This window comes from Peromyscus maniculatus, chromosome 1, assembly GCF_049852395.1.
Source record: "Peromyscus maniculatus bairdii isolate BWxNUB_F1_BW_parent chromosome 1, HU_Pman_BW_mat_3.1, whole genome shotgun sequence".
Taxonomy (NCBI): domain Eukaryota; kingdom Metazoa; phylum Chordata; class Mammalia; order Rodentia; family Cricetidae; genus Peromyscus; species Peromyscus maniculatus.
Window position 1 is genome coordinate 94,991,612 of NC_134852.1, and position 27,370 is coordinate 95,018,981.

The 27,370-nt window shown below is 46.2% G+C and overlaps 1 protein-coding gene across 2 annotated transcripts in view; it reads right to left on the reverse strand.

Moving 5' to 3' along the window:
• Positions 1–27,370, reverse strand: part of Il16 (interleukin 16) — a 95,487-nt gene that overhangs the window by 57,346 nt on the left and 10,771 nt on the right. Inside the window, exons 1-2 of one of the 2 annotated variants that reach the window (XM_076546411.1) lie at positions 17,743–17,843; positions 14,569–14,981 (exon numbers count right to left, since the gene is read on the reverse strand). In XM_076546411.1, the coding sequence (XP_076402526.1) occupies positions 14,569–14,880 (312 nt within the window). In that variant the 5' untranslated portion in view covers positions 14,881–14,981; positions 17,743–17,843. Of the gene's footprint in view, positions 1–14,568; positions 14,982–17,742; positions 17,844–27,370 lie in introns of those variants that run through there. The other variant, XM_016008530.3, reaches the window with a different exon arrangement.

Genomic DNA, 27,370 nt, shown 5'->3' on the forward strand with positions numbered 1-27,370 from the left:
TAGATCAACACAGGTAAAAATAATGAGGGTAACTGCAGAACACGGTGTCTTCTTAAACATACACAAAGTGCTTCCACAAATAATCACATGCAGGACCATCAGACAGTTTATTCTAGGTAATAAACAAAGAACTAGGATGTCACACCGGCAACACCACAAATAAATGGAGAAAAGGGAAGAGATTATTACTTGGGTAGTTAAGTTTGGAAAGGAGGCCTAGAATGTGACTGGGGGGTACAGCAGTGGGGAGACTTTTCTTGGTAATGCATCACTTCTGTACTTGGCGGATGCAGTGATTATGGGTATATTAAAAACTATACAGAACTATACATGTATTATAGTAACATCATATTTCCCATTTTAAAAAGTTTATTATTATTATTTTAAGTCATGTATATGTGTGTGTATATGTGCACATAATGCAGGTGCTCTTGGAGGCCAGAGGCATTGGATCCCCCTGGAGCTGAAGTTATAGGAGGTTGTGAGTCCTCTGAAAGAGAACTGTATACTCTTAACCACCGAGCCATCTCTCCAGTCCGCAGTTTGCCATTTCCATGTTGTACTATGGTTATGTGAGATGTGCTGTTGAAGAACACTTGTGGAGAGTTGGGACATCTCTGTATTATCTTTGCAATTTCCTGTGAATATATAGTCATTTCAAAAGCAGTAAAATGCATTTTTGAAGGTAACTAGAAAATACTTGTGCATCTGGAAATTAAGAAGCATTCTTTAAGGAGCTCGTGACCCTTAGAGGAAAGCACATTGCAAGTCTGAGGCAGTTAGTACAAAATGAACATGAAAGTGTACTTAGCAAAGCTTCTGGAATGCAGCTAAAGATACAGCAATATATGTAGGAACAATTACTATCTTAAGTGTTCGTACTAAAAAGTAAAGATGAAGATAATGAGATAATTATCAAAGGAAACTGAATAGAGCAGATAATAAGGAACTTCTAAAATAAAGACGAGTGTACAACAAGGACACTGAACAAATTAAAAGTTGGTTCTGTGCAAAGCTTTTAAAATGCTGGTGCTGCTCCAGAAGAGGGCCCAGGGGAGAAAGACAGAGAACACACGTGATAGAAAGGAGCATAGCTGTAGACGCAGTCTCAAGAGTCAAAAGACGGCAAGGAGACACAAGATACATCTGAGCAATCAGAGGAAATTGGGAAATTATGAGAAAGAATGCTTGATCAAAATCAACTCCAGAAAAATTAGGAAATCTTCATGGCCTTGTAAAAAATGAAATAAGCTGAATAGTAAGCCTTCCCACAAGGAAAACACTAATTCCAGATGGCATAAACTGTAAGTGTTACAGATCATTACAGAAATAAGTAATTTGAGACTTTGGTAACTAAGGACCACATCACGTATTTTATGAGGTTTGGTGTAGCTTGGATATGAACTATCCCTAAATAAAATAAAATAAAATAAAATAATAAAATAAAATGAACAACAATGAACACGTGGAAAATTTGATCCCCAATCGGTGGATCCAGTCACTGAGAGACGATTGGATGCTGAGGTCTCTACCTCATCAGTGGACAATTCACTGATGGGCAACTGAGAGGAGGGGGTAGTAGGTGGGACTAGCTGTGTGGCCCAGAAAGATGTACCTTGTTTCCAGCATATCTCTCTCTCTCTCTCTCTCTCTCTCTCTCTCTCTCTCTCTCTCTCTCTCTCTCTCTCTCTCTCTCTCTTCTCTCTCTGCCTTCTGGATGCCATGAGGTAAGCAGCTTTGACCGACCACGGGCTCCCCCTAGGATGCTCAAGTTTATGACAGGCACGGTAACAAATGGAATCCGCTGACACTGGATGGGAACCCTGGAACCATGAGGTAGAATAAACATCTACTCTTAAACTGTTTCTCCCGGGTGTTTGTCACAGTGACAAAAATATACAAAGCTAGAAAATGTCAATACATGGAAAGGAAGAAAGCCAATGAAGGAAAAGAACAAAGATGTCTGGTATGGTTGGGAGGTACACATGATCCTGGAACTAAAATAAGAAAGACTATGTGGAAAACAATCTCACACAGGGATGTAAGATCACAAATAAAAACAGTAGTCAACTCTACCCAGTAATACACAGAATTGTTTAATATTGGGAACTATATGAAACAACCTACAGCTTAACAGGCTAAAGAAGAATACCAAATAAAAACAACTGAAATACAAGTTTTAAATAACATCCAGGAGTCATAACATATACAACAGTACCCAACATTTGATTGAAAATCATCCATCATACCCAAACCAGAAAAGATTTCAAAAGGGGTAGGAAAAAAGATTCACAGATCTCAACATTGAGATAACAGAAATATTTGAGCTAACTGTTAAAAATCTTTAAGTGGAAATCAAGAAGTGTTCTGATTTAAAAAAAAAATGAGTATGCCTAAAAATGATGAAAAATAAGAAGCTTCAGAAAAGCAATATGAGAAAGGAATAATCAAGTCAAAATCTTAGAACTGCAATGTATACCTACTTAACTGAACAAACCACAGAGGGCTGACTCAAAGGACAGAGGAAAGAATAAATTAGAAGCTGGAACAAGAAAATTACTAAATATTATGCCCACAACAACATTTTTAAGAGTATAAAAAGAGATCTACTTAAAAGCACTAGATAAATCAAAATATAATTCAAATAAATTTTCATGGAACCTGTAGAATGCTAACAAAAGATCTCATATTGGTGTCACCAGAGTTGTGGAACCTAGAAGGCAGAGGGTAAGGTTGAAAAGTAGCTACAGAGTCTTGGAACTGTGTAGAACGACTCCTACCTTTCAGCCATTTAAGCTAGCTCAGTCCCTTTGCATTTTCATATAAACTTTAGAACACATTTTTTTTCTGTATCTACAAAGAGTCTTGCAAGACTTGCTAAGAGCTGATGAAGATTCAGAATAAGCTATAAATGTACAGCTCCTAACGGAAAAGCAGGTTGGTGCAATCACTTCAGAAACTTACTTGGCATTATCTAGTTCAAAGGAAGAAATTCCAACTCTAATACCCATCACCTAGAGTGCATAGATGTCCCAGGAGTCTGGTTCAAGGATGTGAAGGAGTACTATCTCTGATATGAAGGAAGAGTGATGTTTCAAACACTGTCCATGGCAGAATGGATCAATTAGTTGTGTGACATTCAGCTGTGGGGATGCTGTGAAGCAGTGAAAATCAGCATGTGCACCAGCTTGCAGTTGCATGAATGACCTGATCAGAGTGTGGAGTGACAGAAGCAAGTCTACCACGGGAGCCTCCTGCCAATTCATTCACATCGTGTTCAAAGCCAGGCAGCCCTGAGACCTCCAGTTGTAGAACAAGAAAGCATAGGCTCTTTCCTCTCCCTGCCACAGACTCCAGAAATTACTAATCAGACATAAGGGCACTCCGAAAGTAGGAAAAAACTGGCTATGGACTTCAGGATTTGAGGGGTACTTTGGTAAATTCTCCAAGGTGTAGTTCCTTATATTCTGTCCCCTATTTCAGAGGCTTGTGAGCCCTGCCACCCACAGTCACCAACAGGTAAAGCAAGAAAGCAGTCAAGAAAACAAGTTCTCTCTGGCTGCTAAACACCAGGAAAAGGGAAGCCTGTGGCTACCTGGAATGGAACACTGACCCAGGCTTCACAGGCTTGTCTACCATGCTGCTTGGAGGACAATAGAGCCATCTCCACCACCACCCTTATCACTGGGACACAGCAGGTAGAAAGGCCACCTCGCTACCGAGGACTCGTTTTCCTACCCTCTAAAAGCATGGCAGGAAAGACCTACACAGCAGAAAAGTTCCTACAGCCTCTCCTGTCCCCAGTCCTGTGCAGCAATGGCCACCCACCAGACCCAGGGAAGGTCATTCTGCCCCAGCAGACGTTCCCATTCCCTCAGGAACTGAGTGAGCAGTCAGGCAGTGGAGGAGGATAAAACAGACCAGAACAGAAAGCACAACAACACTACAGTGTCATTACAACGGATGTCTGTCCAGAAGAGCCGACCGGAATTAGGTGCCGAACCTACCCAGAGTGCTACACAGAAGAGCAACATCTCTAATAGAATAACCTCAGTGTCCAAGGTGCAACTGCAGGTCAGAATTTATAGCATCTAGAGCCAAGAACACACTATTTAGGAGGAAGACAGTGAGCGAATCCCTTGATGAGTTGGTCATTGGGGTTATGGGACAAGGACTATAAAGCAGCTGCCATCAAAATTTACAAATTCCCCCAGAAACAAACAAAAATTAGACATAGTCAAGGTGTTAAAGTGGTAAGTAGTAGGATACAGGCTTCTTCTTTGAACTGCAATGGAAAAGAAATAGATGTTTTCAAAAAGCAGTCACAAGAGATGCTAGAACCAGACAGATCCAGCCCAAAGGATCAACATTAAGGTACCTCATAATCAAACTTCTAAAATCAGAGGCGGAGGCAAAGGCAAATGCTTTAAAATAAACAGTGGCGCTGGGCAACAGTGGTGCACGTCTTTAATCCCAACACTCAGGAGGCAGAACCTGGGGGATCTCTGTGAGTTCAAGGCCAGCCTGGTCTACAGAGCGAGATCCAGGAGAGGCACCAAAACTACAAAGAGAAACCCTGTCTCAAAAAAACCAAAAAGGGAAAAAAAGGAGAGGTAAATGATGTCACATCTGTAAGGAAACACTTTCCCTCCTGAACACATAGAAGGCAGAAAGACAGATACTCCGGGCAGAAGCACAGAAAATAAGTGCCAGTCAGAGAACCGATATCTGTCAAAGCTGACCTCCCAGATAATCCCAGCACTTAGGCTGAGGCAGGAGGATTGCCCTGAGTTAGAGGCCTATATATCAAGAACACATGTCTCAAACAAACAAGCAAACCCCATCACGCTTTAGGCAAAAATGAGGAATAAAAGATATTCTCAGACGGATAAAAGTAAAAAGAATTTGTTGTAAGTAAGTCTACAATTAAAAATTGTCCAAAGAAAGCTCCCCAAATAGAAAGAAAATGACAAATGAACTGGAACCTTCAGAAAGGAAGTAAGAATGGCAGGATAGGTAAAAACAGCAGCAAACAGAAGAGATTCTTTCTATAACACCTGAAGCAAACAGCATATCTTCTGATGTGGTGCTCAAACTGTAAAGGAAATTCTTGGGAGGATGTTATAAAAGTTAGACGAAGCAAGGGATCTGTTCTAACTAGTTTCTGTCAACTTGACACAAGCTGGAGACATCTGAGAAGAAACCTCAGTTAAGGAATTACCTCCATCAACTGTCAGTAGGCAAATCTGTGAGGTTTTTCCCTGATTAATGATTGATGTGGATGGCTCAGCCCACTGTGGGCGGAGCTATCCCTGAGCAGATGGTACTGGGGTGTGTGAAAAAGCTAACTGAGCAAGCCAGGAAGAGTAAGTCAGGAACCAGCATTTCTCCATGGTCTCTGCTTCAGTTCCTGCCTCCAGGTTCCTGCCTTGGGTTCCTGCTCTGACTTCCTTCATGACTGCAAGCTGTAAGGTGAAATAAACACTATCGTCCTTAAGTTGCTTTGTGGTCATGGTGTTTTTCTTAGCAATAGAGACCTAACTAAGGCAGGGTATAAGTAAGGTTGGAATCAAAATGATAAAATGTCAGTTCCAAGAGGTAGTTTGACAAGTCGTGTGTGGTGTAAAGGACCATACACATAACAACCACTGTGACGATAAAGTAAAATCTCAAAGCACTAAGTAAACCAAAGAGAGCTCCAGAAAGTGTGCAACAATACACAGAAAAGCAAGAGAAAACAAGTGGAGAAACAGAAAAGAAAATCTGACTTAAGTTCTCACATATAAATGGTCACTTCAAATGTGAATGGCCTAAAGACAGAGATTATCAGACTGGATGCAGATTTTTAAAATTAAGCTGGGACTGGCAGGTAGGTCTATTATCCCAACTACTCTAGAGGCTGAGGCAGGAGGATTGCAAGATCAAAGCCTGAGTGAAATACAAAGTGAGTTCAAGGGCAACCTGAGAAACTTAGGGAAACCCTGTCCCCACATAAAAAAATGGAAAGAGGGCTGAGGGTGTAGCTTTGAAGTAGAGTACTTTTGTAGAATATGCTAATCCTGAGTTCAGTCTTCAGTACTAAAAATAAAGGACATGACTGTTTATAGGAAACTCACATAAAGCATTATGACATAGGTCAGAAGTAAAAATATCAAACAAACATTAATTAACAATAAGAAGAGCTAACCAAACACCATTCCAGTAAATAAACAGATAGGGCAAAGAATATACACACAGAGGGAAATAATACACTCAAAACGAAGGCTAGTGTCGCCCATGAGAGGAGCAGGAGTGGAGAGCATTGGGGAGGGGAGGACACTCCCAGGACCTCAGTTAGTGGCCAGGTTTATTTCTTAAACCTGATGTTTTGTATAAAGGTAAATAGAACACTTTTTTAGAGTACGAATACATTTCGTATATTTATTTGTCTATGCTCAGGATTTAATAAAAAATTTTAAATCTTAAAATTCAAAAATGGATAGATTCAGATAAGGGATGGAACCTCATGAGACCTTAAATACCCTTTGAACTTTCTCTTAAGGTCATAATAGAAGCACAAATTGATGAGCGAATCCCTCCTGCCTGCAGCCAGCACCCAGACCATATTCTTTGATGGAAGCATGGAAGCATTTTTTTATTGATTATTGTTTCAACTGGGATGGTGGAAACTAGGGTGGAGGGTAAGAGGAGGGGGCGGGGAAGGCTTCATGGTAGGTGCTCCACTGCAACACTAGTGTTCCTCCAACCCTCACCCCGGTCTCCAGTGCAGCATGGGTTCTGATCCCATCCATGGATGAACTCACATGCTGATTTGCAGCTCATTGGCCCTGGAATGAGAGACTTGGTTGCCAAAGCAAGCAGCCAACCCCCTGACTCTGGGTCTCACCCTTGCTCCTTGTTCTATCTGCTACTTGGTGAACACGATCCTTTATCACAGGCTTCCACCACCAGGATGCCCTAAACCCACCAAGAGCCCAAGAACAACTAGAACAGTTGTGAGCTGAGACCTCTGGATTCACAGACCCAAATCAGCCTTTCTTCCTTTGAGTTGATTCTCTTGGGGGTTTTGATATAGTCCTGGAAAGCTGGCTAACACACGGGGCCTTACAGGGTGACTCAGGCTTGGGTTCACGAGTATTCCACACAGAGGTGGCGGTACAGTCAAACTCTTGAAAGAGGTAAGGGGAAGACTGTGTGCAGGGGTGGGGAGATGCCTCGAGGGGCTGTGACCTACATGCAAAGGACGATGACAAAGAGCAGAGCTGGAAAGGTAGCTGCTTCACTGATTCTTCCCAGTTTCCGTTATTCTCCTACCCAGGCAAACTCTTTACTAGCCAAATGGTGTCTTGCCAAAACCAATGAGATTCAAAATGCCAACCAATGAAGTCAACTTCTAAGGGAATATTTCCAAATGTCTTCTAGCATTGGAAACAACTAGAAATCACATGGAATTTGGGTGACCATCAGCCAGTGGGCATGAATCATACCTGTGGGCTGTCCCTCCCCACTTCCTGCACATGGACCACCCTTGCCTCCCTCTGTGTCCTCCCATATACTCTGGGGACCCAACAGCTCCGTGGGAGTCCTGGAAGCCCAAGCTTCCCTCACAGTGACTGCTCTCAGTACCCACAAGTGGCTCTTCTGTGGCAGGAAGAGACAAGCAGCCAGGGTATCGGGTTTCCTGCTTGTCAAGAAAGCCTAGGCCTCAAGCCACAGACTGGGCTGCTCCTAGGCAGAGCAGTGAAGGAACTGGTCTGCCCAGCCTTGGACCTCCCCCACTCTGCACCCACAGCACATGCCAGAGATGCAGACAGTTGAGCTGACTACACCACCACTGAGTCACGGTATATGAGTGGTGACTTTGTCTAACCAGTGTTTTAAATCTGTAAAGAAAAGCAGGATGTGCCACACTGTGGATCAAAGCATTTCACATCCTTCCAGGGAGACAGCTCTAGGGGTAGGACAGCCTCCCCACCCCCATCCCCCACAACACGTGTCTGGCTTCCAGACTGCTATCCTCCTCCCGGACTGAGCACCGCTGACTCTAGATCCCAGCCAGAGGATGCTGACAGAATGTCTAATGGAACATGTTGGCCCAAGAAAGGGGCTCTGCCTATAGACTGTCTTAAGGGTGGCCTCATGGTGCCGATTCATACATAGTTCTCTCCATAAGTATTTATAGAGCAATTACTCTGTACCAGTTCCCAGTCCCAACAACGTCTGTGTCCCAGAGTACTTTAAAAAGAGGACCAACTCCAAAGAGTACCAAGTGAACAAACAGGTGACCTGCTAAGATCCAGCCAGAAGCAGGTGAGGAGAACAAGTGGGTGATGGCATCGAATTCCATCAGGAGCACTTGTGTGCCAATCCCCTCTCTCGCTGAGGTGTGTGCCATCCAGAGCGGGTCACAGCATGAGCATGTACATCTCAGGGCGGGAGGAGAGCAGCGGATAGGGAACTGCAGGGGACCACTTGCTTCCACCTAAGGTCCTTGTGATGATGGACAGCGGGGGATGGCCAGACAGAGGATGATGGCCAAGAGTCAAGATGGGCCTCCCAGCACCCAGGGCAGAACTCTAAGGAGTCCAAGCCCTTAACTGAAACTGGTCTGCAAGTTCTTATGGAGGTCTCCTTGTCAAAGTGGAATGGCAGAAGAATACATTTTAAATCTTTACCTTTGTCTAACTTTTTAGACATTTAGCTTCAGGATGTCATTTATGCTCTTAGCTCAGGTCCCGCCCCTGTTGAAGATAAGCCTGTTTCAGGCAAAAAAGACCTCATGAGACACAGAAAGACAGGAAGAAATGAAGAATGGTGGAGGGATAAACATGAGCATCCATGCAGACGAACAGTGACTCACAGAGTAATAATAACAATATGCTTGGAAATGCATGGCAACAATACCAACGAGTATGCAGTGTCGATGGAACTGGGTGTTCCACGTTCTTGATTGGGTGCCATCATAAAGTCCCAGTTTAAATAAGATTGTAATGTTTAGAGTGTATTTTTATGTATTTCAGTGATAACAATAGTTAAAGAAAATCCATAACTAGCAAATTAATCCAAAAGAAAATGTAATGAATATATTAATCTAAAAGATGTTAAGAGAGAAAACAACATAAAACACTCAAGACAATTAGAAACCAAATGACAAGATGGTAGACATAGTGTAAAACACACCTGGAATGACACTAAATACAGGCAAATGTAAATAATTGTGTGCTGCTTATAAACCTATACCTTAAATGTATGAGCACAAGTTAAAGATGAAGAGAGGAATAAAGATAAGCCATGCCAACAACTCGCAATTCTCCTGCCTCCACCTCCTCAGTTCTGACATTAGGTGAATTTGACCATCCCCAAACCTTCTTTTCTTTGCAGTCTTTCTAGTCTGTGGTATTCTGTTACACCACAGAAAGCTGAGAAGTCATTAGCCTGGAAGTGTCTGTCTGGGACATAACAGCCCTTCCTGGAGCCATTCAGTAAGAACACAGTATGGGCAGTTTGGAAGAAGGGACAGGATTCATTACTCCTACAATTGTTGTCTCTATACAAGTCCCCTGAAGGTATAGCACCAAATTTTTTTCTTTAAATTTTTTTTTAATCCTATGGGTGTTTTGCCTGCATGTATATCTGTGCACCACATTCTTGCCTGGTGCCCATGAAGGCTAGAAGAGGGTGTCGGATCCCCTCAAACTGAAGTTGCAAATGGTTATGAGCCATGATATATGTGCTGGGAATTGAACCTGGGTCCTCTGGAAGAAGAGTAAGTGCTCTTAATTGTTGAGCCTTCTTTCAGCCCCCAGATTTGTTTTCTTACTCCATATAATAGCTTAGAATATGTGAAAAATCCAGTTTTTGTAGAGACTGGAAACAAATATTGAAAGGGAAGGAAGAGAGAGAAAGGGGGGAGAGGAAGGGAGGGAGGAAGGGAGTGTCCTTCTCTGGCTTAGCTTTCTTTCCTTGGCCTTGATATTCTGCTCAAAAGACATTTTTAAAAATACTCTTTGGGGCTAGAAATATAGCTCAGCTGGTAGAATGTTTGCTTAGCATGAAGTTCGATCCTCACCCCTGCTTAAACTGGGTGTGGTAGGGTATGTCCCAGAGGTCAAAGGCAGGAAGATCAAAAATTCAAGATCATCTTTGTCCACATAACTCGAAAGAAAGAGAGAGAGAGAGAGAGAGAGAGAGAGAGAGAGAGAGAGAGAGAGAGAGAGAGAGAGAGAAGGGAGGGAGGGAGGGAGGGAGGGAGGGAGGGAGGGAGGGAGGGAGGGAGGGAAGATAAAAAAAAACAAACAGTTTTTATGTGAAAAAAGACAGCCGGTCTGAAGTGTTAAAGAAATCCACTCACTTCCTCCTGTAAACTTTCTAGGTCTGGTGGACCAAGGTTCCTTTGGAAAGCTGGCCCTGGAGCAAGTGGCCACTGGGCCCTCAGTGCACTACCCAGGCTACTTCACACTCTGATTGTAACTCCAGTCAGTCCCTGCTGGCTTTGCACATCCGTGGGTAGGAATCAGCTCAGTCCTGGGTGTGCCACACACAACCTTCCAATAACACTTCCTTTAAAAAAAAATTTTTTTTCAAGTTGGCTGTTTATGCAACTTCCTCTCCTTTGAGTTTCACATTAGGCGTTTCTAGAGCAGGGGCTGACGTCACAGGGTCTCTTCCAGATGTTGTTTTGAGCTCAGTGTAACCATGGCACTGTTGGAAGCTGAGAAGTCCATCTGGGCCAACTGAGTCATGCCTGAGTACAGGGAGCTTCTGTTGAGGAGAAACAGGGAGCCCAGGGGAGGGACCAGAATGTCCCTGCTGGAAGGAAGAAGTTGGTGACCTGAGCTGTTCTCAAGGGTCCCCACAAAAGGTACTGGGACCAGCGATGACCTTTGACCTTCCTGACGTGGCATCTTTGATAAAAAGAAGGGGCTCAAACAATCATAACCTCACTTGCTTGCAACACATTAATTTAAGACTTACATGTGCTCACTTAACAGGGACCATATCTCCAACCGCCAGACAGACATTACCTCTCTCTCCACTCTTGACTCAGACCTGTCAGGTCTCCCTAGCTTGTACCCTGTCTCACTCTTCCCAGCCTCTGCTTAGCCCATGGTTCCTGTCACATCCACACTCCTAAGGGTCCAAACTTCAACCCTGCTCACCTGGATTCCCATAGTCATCCCCACTAGGAAAGCCCTCTCCAAACTCAAGTGTCTTCCGTATCCACACTCTGCCCTGACCACAACAGAAACTGCAGTGGTCTGGTCTGCCCCTGTCTCCATCATTAGCCTATGGCACCACTAAAGCCACAGCTCTGGCGTGTTGCCTGGCACATTGGAATGGACTCGAGAAATGTTACCGAATCCATTAATTACTTAATTGCTCAGAAACAAAGTTTTCCTCCTTGAAAACAGAGATGACGGTATCTGTCAAGCAATTGCTATGCCCACCGAATCAGCACAGATGAACATTCTCATGCAAACACTTGGTTTTGTTGTCTCAAAACCCATACAAGGCGTCTTTTATCACTAGCATTCTCGTTTTCTTAGATGAGAAAACTGAGGTGCAAGGGAGAAACGTGAGTGTTCCAAGGTCAGACACATAGAATGTGGGCAAATTTGCTTCCAACCCAGACAATCGGAGCAGTGAGCCCACACCCCCACCTCATGCTGTTGAGGATGAGGCTATGACTGCCTCCCACCTAGGGTCTTGGAAGATCAAGGAGGTAAGAGTGGTGAATATAGCACATGAGAATTTAAAAATGATAAGGAAGGACGTTTTTGTTTTGTTTTTGTTTTGTTTTACTAGTATCTATGGTCTCTTTCTATTTTCCCCCCTTCCCTGGATACCTCGCCTGGACAGGTCCATCAATGGAGCCTTGGACATGCCCATGCATGCCTAGTGGACAAGGAAGGCCCAAGCTCTCCTCAAGCATCCTCTCTTCCATCTCTTTGCTTAAGCAGTTTTCTCCACCTGGAATCCTTTCCAGAATCTTCTGCCTAGAAAAATGGTACCTCATTCAGGGAACCACTCTGCTTTTCCTGGTCTTATTCCAGCCCCCACCTCTCACTCTCATACACATTGCTTCTCTGAGCTGCCGCTCTGGCCAGATACGCAGCCGTAACTCCTGTGTGTGACTCCTCTCACATCTTCACACTCTGCATCCCCCATCAGCAAGCCCTTCTAGCTTTACCTGGCCCATGTGACTATTTCCTAGGACCTGCCACCACTACTCAGTTTAACCCACATCGTTCTCGCCCAGGCTTATCACTGTAGCCTCCCGAGAAGGCCCCCAACCCTGTTTGCCAGGCCCCTGGGTACTCCTGTTAAAGCAACCTGATCACGTCCCTTTCCTGCCTCCCACCCTTACAATAAAGCTGCATCGCTTTGCCACAGCCCTGCTTAGGACCCTGGCGCTACTTTGGCTTCCCATCCTGCTGTTCTTCCCTTTACTCTCTGCCCATCATGTTCTAGACTTTCTGATGCGTACAACACACTTTACTTCTTACTTACTTTCCCCCCCCTTAGGCCAAATGTTGCCTATCCCAGGCTGAATTCAATTTACTATGTAGCCCAGGCTTGTCCTGAACTTGTAGCCATCCTCTTGAATCAGCCTTCTAATTACTCCTGGGAGTATTCTTTTCTTCCCCTTGTTACATGTGCTGCCCCTCTGTCTGTGATGCTCTTGCTGAAATGGTCACGACTCACTTTTCAACTCAAAGATTCTTGATTGAGGGTCTGGTTGGTAGAGAAGGCTTTGTGATCATGTCTCACAAACAGCACCGTTGTGCCTCATTATCACACTGCACACCCCTTGTATTGCTCAATATTTCTTCATGGCCCTTCTCTATAAAATGCTGCATCATGCATTAAGTTGTTGACACCTACATCCCTTGGCCAGATGCAAGCCATACAAGGGCAATTCATCACATAAAGCCTTTCCCCAGTTAGTTACTAGGTAAATACTGCCTGAAGGAAGGAGAGCCAGCACCCCTCGAGACATGCTCCTTATTTTTTCCTCTCCTTCTGCAGCCCCACACTCCTCTTGGAGGATAGCTTACACTCTAAGCAGGTTTGTAATGGGCAGAATCCGGATCACCACAGAGCCCAGCACATAGCAGGTTCTCAGAAAATGCCTTGTGATTAAATAGAAGTGCATTAATAAAGTCCACACTAGGAGTTGGTGAGATCCCCGAGTGATTCCGGAATCTCACTTACCTGAGCTCTCATCTGCACAAGTTCCTATTGTGATTAATACACTTGACTCTTGGACTGGAGATGTCCCTTGGTTGTAAAGTGCTTCTGCGGGGAAACTCTAGATTTGATCTCCAGCACTGCAGAAACAGATGTGGTGGCCCACACCTGCAATCTCACTGCTGAGGAAGTAGCCAAGGAAGTACGAGATATTCAGGTTCTTCCTCAGTTGCATAGGGAACTCAAGGCCGGCCCATGATATATGAAACCCTGTCTCTAAACAAACAAACTCTTGGGTGCATAAATCTCTCCTCATTCACGAACAGCTGAGGGCCTGCTCAGCTTACCTGAAGCCCATCAAGACACTGGCTTTGTCTTCTACTCCATAAGATGAATTCAAGGCTCATCGGTGGGAGTCACCCTCAAGGTGATGGCGCAGACTACTCTAAGTAGGACCTTAAGGATGATGCTTCTGTCTAGATGTTACTAGGACAACCACCTCTATCTGCTCCACAGTGTGGCCTGATGCTACCTATGAGATAAGGACTCAAGAGCGAGTTCCCTCCTGATGGTCAGTGTGTACAAAAGTACCAGACTTCACCAAGGCAGCAGAATGCCTTCTCTAGCTGCTACTTGATCACATGATGGCCTTAGGGTCTTGGCAATAAGCTATGGGAGAAACCCCTTGGGTCCTGCCCATCTTGTGTGGGCAGCAATGACTTCAGGTCCAGAACTCTTTGGACACTTGAGATGTCTCTCCATCCATAGATGGCACAAAAGCAAAATTATGGCACTCCTTAGGGAATAATTACAACATGTCTTTAGCCTGGATGCCCCGTACCCCAACAATTTCCCTCACAAAAGGACAGTCATCTAACGGGGGATAACATTCTCAAGCCCCAAACACTTGACATTGCAATTGAACGAAGGGACCTGGAAAACACTCACAGTCACATTCTGGAAGCTAGTTTTCCATCCATGCTTCTGAGCCTGCTTTCCCAAGGCCTCTCCTGTGTCCAGTTGCTTACTGCTCTGGGTGTGAAGGGTAGGTATGTTTTGACCTGTCTACACTTTACCCAGGGATGCTTGGGTGATGATGACAACTATGGAGCTGGTATTTTTCACCAGAGATCTAGGCTCAGTCTATCTCCAAATGATACCACCTCTCACCAAATATCTCAGAGAAGAATGTTGGCTGTACCCGATTCACTACCAAGCCCATTGCCATGAGCTCTAGGTGGTCCTGCTTCAACTTTTCCCTTGTTGCTGTTCAAAATAAGAACGTCTTGCTTTTCTGCTTTTGCCTAAATGGATCCAAAGACTAACTCATGGCATCAGAGCTATGGGCCCTGCCAGAGACGCAGATTTTGGCCATACCTTCATGAAGAACATCTTCCTGCAGTGCTGGCCGCGATCAGTCCCAGCTGGTTGGAGTTGAGCAGCTCCCGATGCCAGTGGCAGATCTGGAATGTTCCTGAGCCCCGCCTCTGATGTGTCTGCCAGCTGCATGGAGGAGTGAAGGAAACCCTCCTTGCCCTGGTACAGTGAAGTCTCAAAAGGGTTGGGGTACTTCTCATCAGGGCTAGAGCCATCATCGCTGGTCTTGGCATTACAGAGAATCAGGGAACGGGAAATGGAGCGAAATTTTGTGGATTTCCGGCTCTTTCCGGAGTGGCTGTGGGGCTCCATCCTTAGAGAGGAAGTGAGGCCACGCTTCTTCCTCTCCTGTTCTCCGGGCCTTGGCCGCTGAGTGGCAGCTGAACTGGCCTTAGCTGCCACTTCATGAGTCCCTGGAGGAAAGAAGAAATGGGAAGAAGTGGTGTGACATGCTGCCAGCTCAAGTTCCGGGATTGGGCTGCGGGTGCCCATGAAGCAGAGCAGATGAATCCCTGGACCCAGCCAGTCTGCAGGCCAAGTGGAGCTTAGATAACTCCAGGAGTTAACATCCTCTCCATGTCTCAGGCTCACAAAGACCAAGCCATAACCCTTTATCCAAGCCTTCATCCTACAGACAGGGAAACTGAGGAACAGAGAAGAGAAATTTGAATCTAAGATGCTAGCAAAAAAGCTAAGAGTCAGAGTCATGGGGAAAGGTTTAGGAATTAAATTGCTCCCGGGGCCTGTGGCTTTGCAGGGCTTTTAACCTTGGAAGCTAATCTTTAAACGAAACTCTACAGTCTGTAAAGCTGAGTAAGGAGGAGGTCAAGGAGGATGGCACCCACTGCCCGGGTCCCCTTGTACTCTTTAGTATCTATTGCAGTGTCTCCAAAGGAACGCTAGAGCCCAGGACTCGGCCCAGTGACCACTGATACATTCTGATCCCAGGTGAAGATCTGAAGACTGGAGTCTTCTAAAGGCCAGTTTGCTGTGGCTGGGGTGAGCGCAGAAGGTTCGGCACACAGCTGGCTCTTGACAAACACATGTGCCCTTCCTCAGGCCCAAGGTCACACAGCCTGACCCCTGTGACAGGTAGGGCTGTGAGTGCCTACTCCCTCAGCCATCCCACCAGTTCATTCTCCCAGGCTCCTAGCTCCAGGCTGGCTCCCCTGTCAGGCCCACAGCCCAGCACAGTTTTGCCCAGAGGCACCTCCCACGGATTCGGTGTCCATGAGATAGGTGGCAGAGCAGCCTGATGCCGTTGCCAGCTAAGTTCTGACTTGGGTACATGCCACCCAATAAAGCCTGCTGCTGCCAAAACAGCAAACTGTGGAGATGCTCTTGGCAGCCCATCCTGCTGTTTGTGCACAGGCCGGATGGAATGGGGAGATGCAAAGAGCTTCCGACGTTTTATGGCACAGGAACCTTCACATGTCCCCCAAAAGAGAATGCTTTCTTAGGATACTGTCTGAAACACCTGACTTACACACTCAGACACACACACACACACACACACACACACACACACACACACACACACACACATACACACACTCATGCACATGCCAGAGATCAACATCTGATGTCTTTCTCTACCATTCTCCACCTATTTTTTGTGATGGGGGTCTCTCACGGAACCCAGAGCTCTCCTATTTGGCTAGGCTCCCTGGCCAGTGAACCCCAGATATCATCTTCTGTCTTCACAACACTGGGATTACAGGTGGGCACTACCACACCCATATTTATACCTGGGTGCTAGAGGTCTGAACTCGGGGCCTTGTGTTTACACAGTGAGCACTTTCCTGACTGAATCACCTTCCAGCCCATTTATTGCCTTCTGTATTAATAATTAGATGAACGACTATTCGGCAGCTGTCTGTGTATCCGGCACTGGGCTGAGTGCTTTAGCTGAAGTTAACGCAGAAGACGGCAAGAGTGGGGAAGGGCACTGACCACCAGGCGTGACAACCTGAGTTTGGTACTCAGGGCCACATGACAGGAGACAGTCTCTTCAAGTTGTTCTCTGACCAACTTCACACGTGTGCCATGGCACTAGAATACACACACACACACACACACACACACACACACACACGCACGCACGCACACACGCACGCACGCACAATGTTAAAAAAACAAACCAAACCAAAAGCACCATTGCATCTTGGGCTGACAAGATGAAGAGTCTCAGCCACTGAAGGTTTTTGCCACTAAGCTCAAAGACCTCAGTCTGATCCTGGAACCCACACAGCAGAAGGCTGACTCTTCCAAGTTGTCCTCTGACCTTTAAACTCCACACATGGACAGTGGTGTATATGTTTGTAATCATACAATGCACACACTAAATAAAGAAATAAATATTACCAAAAAAAAGGACATAACTCAGCACCGGCCATTTCATGAGGCACCCCTGGCCAATATCCCAAAGCCCTGCGTTCTCTGACCTTCTAGCTCACGTGATAGGAGGATTCCAGCCACAATGGAGAGGCCCTGTAGTGACAGCTGTGCTTGGTGGCAGGCTTCTGAATCCTTCAGGCCACACCCATTCTTGAGCAGATTGGTACAAGGAAACCTTCATGGCCACCAGCTGGGCTCCAGTACTGGCCAGTGAATGTGCTATCTCCAAATTAGCTCCATCATACACTCAGAAATGACTACTTCAGAATGTCACTGTGGTGTGCCAGGCAGCGTTCTGATTGCGCTACCACTTAGTCCTCAGAAAATGGCTTGTGGGCTCTGATTACTGCCCTCGTGTCACAGAAAGATGACCAAAGCATGGGACAGTGAGCATCATAAAAACTATGCAGTGTGGCCGGAGCCTGAGCCTTCACGCTGGCTCCTCACAGCCCCGGACCGCTACCTTGCCCACCTTCGCCCAGTGTCTCCAGCTGCCTGGGGTCTGGATGATCAGCGTGTGAATACACTCAACCCTCTTCTGTCCCTAAATGATGTGGTAAGCCAAGCACAGCGGTGCCTGTAATCCCAGCACCTGGGAGGTAGAGAGGCAGGAGTATGAAGACTTCAAGGCCAGCCTCAGCTATGTAGTGAGTTCAAGGCCACCCTGGGACAGATAAGACCCTATCTTGAAAAACAAACAAATCTGGCTCCTGTCCCCCCAATCCTGGTACTCTTGAATAAACGCTCTGTTCTCTGCTCTTTCTCTCCTTCACTCACCACTGCTTCCAGATCCGGCACCAGGGTTTGCTTCCTTCCCCTAAAGCCATGGAAACTCCTGTATCAGTTCCGCATTTAATGTGTCCAGAGCCCCAGTTGCCAAGTCCGGAGGCTACAAACCGCTCCGCCGAAACATGCTTTGTCTCGAGAGGATGGCTCGGTGTCTGTTCGCGGTCTTTGCCTTCTCAGTGCCATTTTCTTCCTGTTACTTGTTTCTCTTTCAGATATCCCCTTTCCAATCCAAACCATCCCAGCTGCCCTTGGGCTGACGTCTCCAGCATGTCTCAAATCTCTGTCCATTCAAGTTCCCAGAACTGGTAGCTCAATGCCAGAGTCACTGCAGATAACAACTTCGATTGAACCTCATCCTTCCTTTCAGACCAACCTCAGTGGGGCATGCATAGTATATGTGTGTGGTGTGTGGGATGTGTGGGGTATGGGGTGTTTAGGGTACATGGTGTGTGTGTGTGTGTGTGTGTGTGTGTGTGTGTGTGTGTGTGTGTGTGTGTGTGTCACAGCCAGCACTAACACATTAGCCATTTGAAAGTTTGAAAACTACTCAGTTTTGTGTTAAAAATCCTTCCAGGACTTTCTGACACTAGGCAGGGAAGACCTGAGAGTGAGTTGCTGAGCACCACTGTTTGGACAGTAACATCACCATGGAAGGTTCAGAAGTCATGCAGATGGGGAGGGAAGTGGAAGAAAGTACGAAGAACAGAACAGAGGGAATGTGAGCAGAACCAGGCCTAGATGCTCACATACAGCAGCTGGATCCAGCCATGCCTGAAGCTATGGTATTTATTCTGCTATGTGAATTAACATATTCCAGTTTGGGCTTAAGAGTGTATCTTCATGCAATAATAGTTGTTTTGTCTGCTGCTAGAGGTCTAAGTCCTGGAAAATGATGACTTCCTAGGCCCTTAGAACTTCCTAAGCTACTTCAATTCCTGTCAAAGCTTGTCTTCACCTTGGTCCATTTCCATGCATAGCAGCTGGTTCTTGATCCAACAGGGCAGTCTTAATCCCACAGTTCCCGTAGACTCTGGAATTATGTACCCCATTCCCGTTCTCTTCCATGTCCTTTCCAAACCTTCAAGTTCCCCAGCTATGACCAATCACTGGCTAGGCATCCTCCGGTGCAAAGAAGCCCTGGGGTCCTTGGAGGCTGAGGTGTAAAGCTGCAGGCTTCCTTGGCTGGTTACATGGGATGCACGCGGGACTTACACCAGATGAGGGTCAGATTCCTTGGTGGAAACCGCCCGTCCCGTGAGGATATTTTCAGAATGTGTCCATTGAGTACTGTCAGCTGTAAAAAGCAAGCTCTTCTACAGGGAGCGGCCATTTCTAAGGCTGGGCTCTCCTGAGAGATGACAGGGACCATGGGATGGGAGTGAAGAAGCAGGGGGCGGGGGCAAGGCATTCATCCTCCATCTAAGAGCAAAGACTGCTCCACATGAGCCTTGTCGTCCCCGAAAATGTGAAAGGGAGAAGAACGCAAGGGCTGAAGTGGAGAGCTGCGCTTCTGTGGAAGGGACTTCCCTCTAGGCCTGGCACCGAGAGAGACAAAGCGGGGAGGGGAAATAATTGAAAACACAGCATGGCAGTCACGTGGCTCAGCTTAGCCTTGGTAATTGTGCTCAGGACATTGGAACAAGCTATTGCTCTCTCATGGAACCAAATGTCAGCGGTGCTGGGGGCCAGCTGTGCCACCCTCCTCCTCGGCGCTCTCTGGAAGTTCAAACCAATAGCCTTTCTCTGATTTGGCTCCCCGGCCCCAGAATTCCTTGCCAGTGTCTGACCCGGTCTCCTCTGTCCCTAGTGAGCTCTGCACAAGGCTGCCCTGAGGTTCCCTACACTCAGAAGGACTTCAACATGGCATTCCTCAGGGGACAGCCTCCCTTCCAAGCCAAGAGGTCAAAGGACTAGAACACTGCTCTCCCAAGTCCTGGCCAGTGTCCCTCCAAATACCCAAAGAGGATTGGCTCTCTATGCCAGGCCTCCCAGAGCACGAAGATGCTCCATGGGGTCACTTCATCCCGTCATGCAGGAGATTACCTGGAAAAGAAGGGTGGAGACTGCTGTCCTCACAGTTGCTTAGGACAGCCGACCACAGCTGAGCTGTCCTCTGCATGGAGTGCAGTGCCAAGGGACAGGAAAGGACCAAAAGCCAGTGGACACTTGCTTCCTTTAGAGGCATTGAAGAAAATTCTAGACCATGGGCTATGGAGCAAGATCTGTAAGTCTTCCTTTCCTCTCTTCTCCGGTCCCTCACCTCTCTCTCTCTCTCCTCCCTTTCTTCTCCATTCCCCATTTGCCTGCTCTCTGCTTCCTTCCTCCATCGCCTGCCTCTCCCTCTTTCCACTCCTCGTTTGCCTGCAGGCAGTGTGCTGGGCAAGGCCATCGCTAGAGGAACAGCCTTACATTTGGGAACATCATTTGCTGACTAGAAAATTGGAGAGAGTTTTAAATCACCATGTGGCGAAAGGGGAACTGTTTGATAAATGTGTTTGGAGTTTCTGCGTTCTCCCACAGTGTCCTATTTCAAAGGCAGTTTTGAAGTCTGGCCGTTCCAGCCCAGGGGGTGTATTTTTTGGTCTTGGACTGAGAAGTGATTCAGAGATAAGAAATGAAGGGAAGAGGTGAATGTCCCTTCTCCTACGCAAAGATCTTTAATAGAATTCATGGGACCCCCCGCCGAGTCTGACCCTCTGTGTCTATATATGTATTGTACACAGGATTAGGAAGACAGATAGCATCTCTGGGCCTTAGTGTCCCCACTAGTCAAGCAGGCTGTGCTGGAGCATTCTACTGTCATTTTTCTTCCTCTACCCTACTACATCCCTGAGGAGACTGTACTCTGAGGTTTGGCACAATGCAGGGACTTTGCATATGGTGGACCAATAGCTAAAGAGCATCTCAGAGGCTCCTCCCACTGACACCTGAACTAACACAGGAAAACCATTCCACTTAGAACCACAGACTGGAGGACTCCAGTGACATAAGACATCAGGCTGGCTAGAAGCTACATGAACTGACCTTTGAACTTAAGAGCCATCCAAAAAGACATTTTGGACTCTGGAAAGTACCTGAGAGGCCAGTGTGACTATCTCTCACAGGAGCTTAAACTTTCAGCATCCTGAGAGGTGGTCCTAAATCGCCACGGCACAGGCAGGGCTGGGCAACTTCAGGTGTCTCAGCACCACCCAAGACCGAGAGCACACGGCCAGGGATCTCCCCTTGAGCTAGCAGTATGAATGAGGCACAAGTAAAACATGTCATTCATCTTAGGAAGAATCTAGAAAAACTCCAGCAAGCATGTTTCTCCACTGTTACTCTGGAGAGGCTAGCTAAGACTCGGTGCTTATGACATTCCCACTTTTGGACTCCAAGTAGAAATGTCACTGCAGAACGATTTGAGTGACCATCTGCATAAAGTCACTTTATTTATTTGTTTGTTTGTTTGTTTGTTTATTTCTTGTCAGAGAAATGACAAGAGAGGTTATGAATAGAACACCAAAGGCTTGACTCTGAGCTAACCTTAGTTGAATGGTGGGTCGGCCACTTACCTCTGCAGAATTAACCAAGGCATGTCTTGTGTGGCTTAGTTGCCCATGAACTGGAGATGGCTGTGCTAACCACTGGGAGGTCTGAGGAAAATAATTCAGACAAGGACTTAAATTTGCTCGGTAAATTTTATTTATAGACAGATGCCTATTCAGAATAGGAAAGTGAGTAATTCTGGGAGACCTGTTAGAAGAATCCCTTCCTTTCTATATAATCGTTTTCTGGATTTGGTTCCTTTTTTTTTATCAGTCACAACTCAAGATTGTGGTCAGAAAAATAAAAGTTTTGCTTTAAGAGACACAAACATAATGCTACATCTGATTTTTGACCATCTGGTACAGACCTGGAGGTCTTACCCCCACTGGCTAGCTCTCCTAGTACTAGAAGTTGCTATACATTCTACTGGAGGAGGAATGAAATGATATCGCCCATCTGTGAACCCCACAAGCTATAATAAGCCCAGAAAGACACCCCAACTGATACAATAGTGGTTATAAGAGTAACCAAGTATTTTCTGATTGGATCTAAGTCCCTTTCCAAGAGATGGAGCCTATACCTGGCACTGTTATCAGGGCCAAGAGCCTATGGCTAGACAGGTCACAGGTCCTACAGGAGAATCTACATTATTTTTCTACTAAATATACATGGTGTTAAACCAACTCCCAATGGCTTATCATTATACCCATAGATCACTAATCAGTCAGTCTCCTTAGAGAAGCTTCTTCTTGCAGTAGATGGTGATTAACACAGAGACCCGCAATTAGACAATATGTACAGAATAAAAGACTGTGTAGAGAATAAAAGAACTAATTAATATTCCTTAAAGATGCAGGCCTCTCTCAATAGGACACCTACATCATTCCCTCTCCATGAAGCTCAGAGATCATTCTGGAGAGTGGGTAGAAGTTTGTAAGGGCCCGAAGCAGTGGGTGCCGACAACAAAATGGTGTTTTCCAGATACAGCATGGCAGTTGCACACATAAACTCAAAATGGTTGTGACAGTATGCACAGGACTTTTATAGGCTCAAACCATACAAAATCCCAGAATGGATGGGGAAGTGAGCAGGAAATACCACCCCTGCCTGAGGAACTATGGATAACAGATAGTTTCTGGGAGAGGGAGAGTCAGTTTGCTTTAAGGATATGACCCCTGGTAGACCAACTACACTCCAGGGCATGGACCCATACTCAAGATTATTTGGGCAACACAAATTGGACTTCATGGGATTCTTAAAAAAGAGAGAGAGAGACTCAAAGTCAGTGGGTGGGAAGATAAGGGTTGATCTGGGAAAAATTGGGGGATGGGGAGAGAATGTGATCAAAATATGGTAAGTATGAAAGTCTCAAAGAACTAATAAATATTATTTAAGGAATTTTTGAAATGTTTAGAACATTTAGTAAAGTAAAGCTGAATAGGATATAGCCAATTTAATACATAGTACGTGTTCTAGTTTCTGAAATACAGCAGTGTGTTAGTTGATTATTGTCACTCTGTCAGCCATTTTTGTCACTATTCCTTAAAGCTAAAAAGTCTCCTCTGAACCTTTTATCCACAATCTAGTAATTTTGACAGTCCAGTGTCTTACTATTATTACCTAACTGGTTAGTTACTTTGTTTTTTTTTATTTTGTAGAGGGACTCATACAACCTAGGCAGGCGCTGACTCACAGCCTCAGCCCTTTTCCCGTTATTTCTTAGAAGGTCAGTAATTGGAGCTCTGACCTCCAGTTTAAACTACATTCTTCACAAGAATGTTATGGTTATTGTCAACCAATTTTCCATTTTGCGTCCTTTAGTTTCTGATTTTTTTTTATTAGAAAATTGCAGCCTAATTGTTTTGTAGCCATGGGGATGCATCTTGGCTTGTGTTTTTTATTTGTTGGCATGTGTTAAGGTTGACTTTGTAAGATGGCATATGAGATGTGTAAGTGCCTTAAGTAGTCTTTGAACTATCATTTGCAAGAAGAGACTCTCTCTCTCTCTCTCTCTCTCTCTCTCTCTCTCTCTCTCATACACACACACACACACACACACACACACACACACACACACACACACACACATGCAGACATGCTTCATTCTCTGCTTTTGACAATTATTTCAGTGCATGTCCCCTAGATATCACCTGTGCAGTAAATATGGCAGTCTGCCACCTTCTTGAGAAACTGCTGTGACCATTCCTGGACTCCTATGGTTTGACTGGAGGTAGCAACAGCCAGCCACCCTTAGGGGATGAGGAGAAAAGAGGAAAGGCAGACATGTGAGACTGGACCAGTCACCTACCTCTGATCCCTGCTGTAGCTCAGGGATCTAATAACTCAGTCAGGAGAACACAGGGACAGACTAAGAAAGGAGAGCCCACAGCTAACTGGGCCAGAAGTCCTTGCCTTGGACAGCAGGGAGATGGCCACTGTGTCCAAAGAGAAGTCAGGCCTACCCTGTGGTACAGGGTCACACCCCCACCCTTCTCTGTCCCATTGAGGCCCTAGGCTACTGCTTGTTTTTTAAGTTTTTACGATCTGATTCAAAGTTGGAGTTTGCATTTTTTTAATATCGTAGAACATACCATTAGCCACACGTAAGATACACAGGTAAGTAAATATTTATGAATTCATAAATAAACTTACATCACTAAAACAAAACTTTATTACATAATACCCTTACTGTGCTATAAATAAAAACACTAGAAAGTTCATGAAATATATGACCGTGGAGGAGAGATGCCGCAGTGGTAAAGTACTTTGCCCTTCAAGGATGAGGACCAGAGTTTCAAACCCGAGCACCTAGAGGACTGCACAGTGGTGTGCTAGCCTGCCTGTAAGCTCGGCACTTGGGAAGCTAAGCCAAGGGATTCCCCAGAACAAGCCAGCTAACTACACTAGTCAAATTGGTGATCGGTGAAACGCCCTGCCTCAGTGAGCTATGAGGAAGATACCCATACCAACTTCTGAGCTTCACGTGCACAAGCACACACATACACAAGCACCCACCCACATGTGTGTCTAGACACAGGAACATACACACATATACACATACACTACACACATACACATGCAGAAAGACTGATTTTGTGAAGGCTCTTATACATTTGTTTTCCCTATTCATTTTCTATGTAAAAGGGGATTTCTCAACGTCTGTATTGATTTCCAATCTACTTGAAAGTTACGTTGGAAACCACAAGCCTGATGCTTCTTTTGATGTTTCCAGGCAGTTCCTGTGGGATGTGTGCATGGAGTTCTCAGTTCACAGGATCTCCTGGATCTCTCTATGTGCCCTTGGGTCTCACAGCACTGGCTGATGTGCAAGGATCCTGATTTGAATAGACAGACCCTTTTCTGCCACCTTTTGGGGGGCTGAGTTTCCTGTGAGGCTTTTTCCTATGCTGAAACAAGATTGAGAAAAGGGCTCAGAGTTACTCACAGTTAGCCTGGCCAGGTAAGAGACGCCATGAGCAGAGGAGGAGGGGTGCCGGTCCCTGGCATCCCAGCAGCGGGGAGCGCCTGTGGATATGCCAAAGTGCATATTGGTGGTGACCACCTCTGGTTGGCAGCGCAGGGCAGCCACACCCTAGCTGCTGCACCTGTCCATTACAGATGCACTTCTGGCCCCACGGTGCAAGACCCATGAAGATCCCTCTTCTGCATGGGCCCTGACATCTGGGCCACAGTGCAGGGAACTAGCAGCCTAGGAGCTGCTTCTGTGGCATCTAATTCTCTCCTCCAGCGACGCATGTAGCAGGCACCACAGCTCCGGATTCTCTGCCTTCCTCTCTCCCCAGGCGGCGTGCTCACGCACAAGCTGCGCTCAGCAACCCCATCTGCTCTGTGCTCTTTCGGGCAGGGACCTCTTCATGTTTCTGGCAGACACCAGGCAACCTTGTCTAATTACAAGACAGACGCGGGGTGAGCCCTGATTTCCACAGAGATCTGAGAGAAGAACTTGGAGTTCATTGCTGATTCAAAGCTGCCTCCCAAACAGAAACATGGGGCTCTTAGAGCCATTTGCTTATTTTCACTGTCTTGGATTTTTGTTCCCCAAGTAGGGGAGTGGGTAGCCGCTGACAGTGAGCTGTGTGTTAAGGTGAATACCACCTCACATACGGAAATGTATTGCCAGTCTAATAGGCAGTGCAGACACAAAAAAATTCCCTCTCCTGATAAAGTGTGTGTGTGTGTGTGTGTGTTTGTGTGTGGTGTGTGTGTGTGTGTGTGTGTGTGTGTGTGTGTGCGCGCGCTGCAATATGCACATCCTCAAGAGCTTGTGTACATGGATGTACTCACCTGTGCATGCATCCTTGAAGGCAATAGGTCGACCCCGGATGTCTTTCTTCTACTGCTAGCAACCTTACTTTTTGAGACAGGAGCTCTCACCGAACCTGAAGCTTGCCACTATTCTGGATAGGCTGGCTGGCCAAGCTCCAGGGTCTGCCTATCTCTGCCTGCCCAGTGCTAAGCTTATAGACACAAGATGCTGAGTCCACTTTCATGTGAGTCCTGGGGGTTTGAACTCGGGTCCTTGTTCTTGGGTAGCAAGCACTTTACCTGCTGCGGCATCTTTCCCGTCTCTAAAATTACTGCTGGTGTTCATCCACACAACAATTTCTAAGGTTCGCTGTGATTCAGGCACTTGGGTCACCCAGGATAAAGATATGGTCCCTTGCAGCCTACTGGGGACCGTAGATACAGACGGACATTATTCCTAGCGTGGGGATTTCTACAGCAGAGGCCTGAGTTAAGTGCTGTGGCTGACGTGACTCTTTGAAGCATCTCACCAAAGACCTACCCATGAGCAGAGGTTCGGAAGCTGAATAAGGGGTCAGAGATAGCACGACCCGCTGGCATTTGGGTCAGACAAACCTCTTGGTGGTAGTGGAGCTTGGGGATGTAGAAGAGAGGACAGTGATGCAGTTGTCCATTAAGGTTTAAGGTGCTCCTCAGGAATATGACCTCTCTGTGCTGTGACCAAATTCAATTTCAAGTACCCTCCACCTCCCCAAGTTCTTGGGTTGCTCATGAGGAGATCCAGAAGACAGGGATGGAGAGAGTTGACAGGAAGGCAGGGCCTCAGCTTTTGGCCTGCTTGCCTCAGCTCTTTGTATATGAGTGTTCAGAAACTAAGTCTAAAATGGTTTCTAAGTAGTATTGAAGACCTCCAAGGAATTGCGATCCAGTAGAGTTTCGTGTGTGTGTGTGTGTGTGTGTGTGTATGTGTGTGTGTGTGTGTGTGTGTGTGTGTGTGTGTGTGTGTGTAAGCATGCACTTGGGGAGACTAGAAGACAACTTTGTGGAATTGGTCCTCTCCTTCCACATTCACTGGGGTTCTGGGTATTGAACTCAGGTCACTAGGCTTGTGTGAGAAGTACTTTTACCCCAAAGCCGTCTGGCCAGGGAATGTTGTTTTGTTGTGTTTCTACTTTGTGGATACATAACCAGTTTGTGTTTGTTGAGGTGCATCTCGGGGCAGCAACGAGCATGAAGCCTGGAGTCAGAGGCTGCAGTTAAGGCCCAGAATGCACCCCTGAGTGAATCCCACCATTCAGGTGGAGCCACACCATGTGACCTCATGGACAATGTGTGAAAAAATGTCAGCACAGTGTCTGGGTATGGGAGAATGCCTGAGAAGAGGTGAGGCAGTAAGCACCATGAAGGAATAAATGACTAGCTGGGGCTTCCTTCCAGCAAGGTACAAGGGCACCCTGGCAGCTCCTGGGCAAGGGAAGGGCCCCTGTAGGGCTCAGAAGGATTGGCCCCTGCATAAATGCAGGGCAGAGAGGAGGACAGAGAAAACAGAGGTCTGATGACCTTCTTCCAGGCAGCTGATTAAATAAGGAGAGACACTACAGAGGGCAGTGACCCCAGGCTGCTCCTGGGAGCCCCAACATGGCTTCAGTTGGCTCCTGGGATGTAGCTGTCATCTTCACGTTGCTCAACCAGAAAGGGACAATTTTTCCAAATAAGAACAGAAGGAGCGATGCTGCCCTGTGACTTCAGGGCACCTGCTTCTCTTCACTGTCGTGTCTGTCACCCGAGTCCCCAACAACAGGAAACAATCACACTGCCAGCT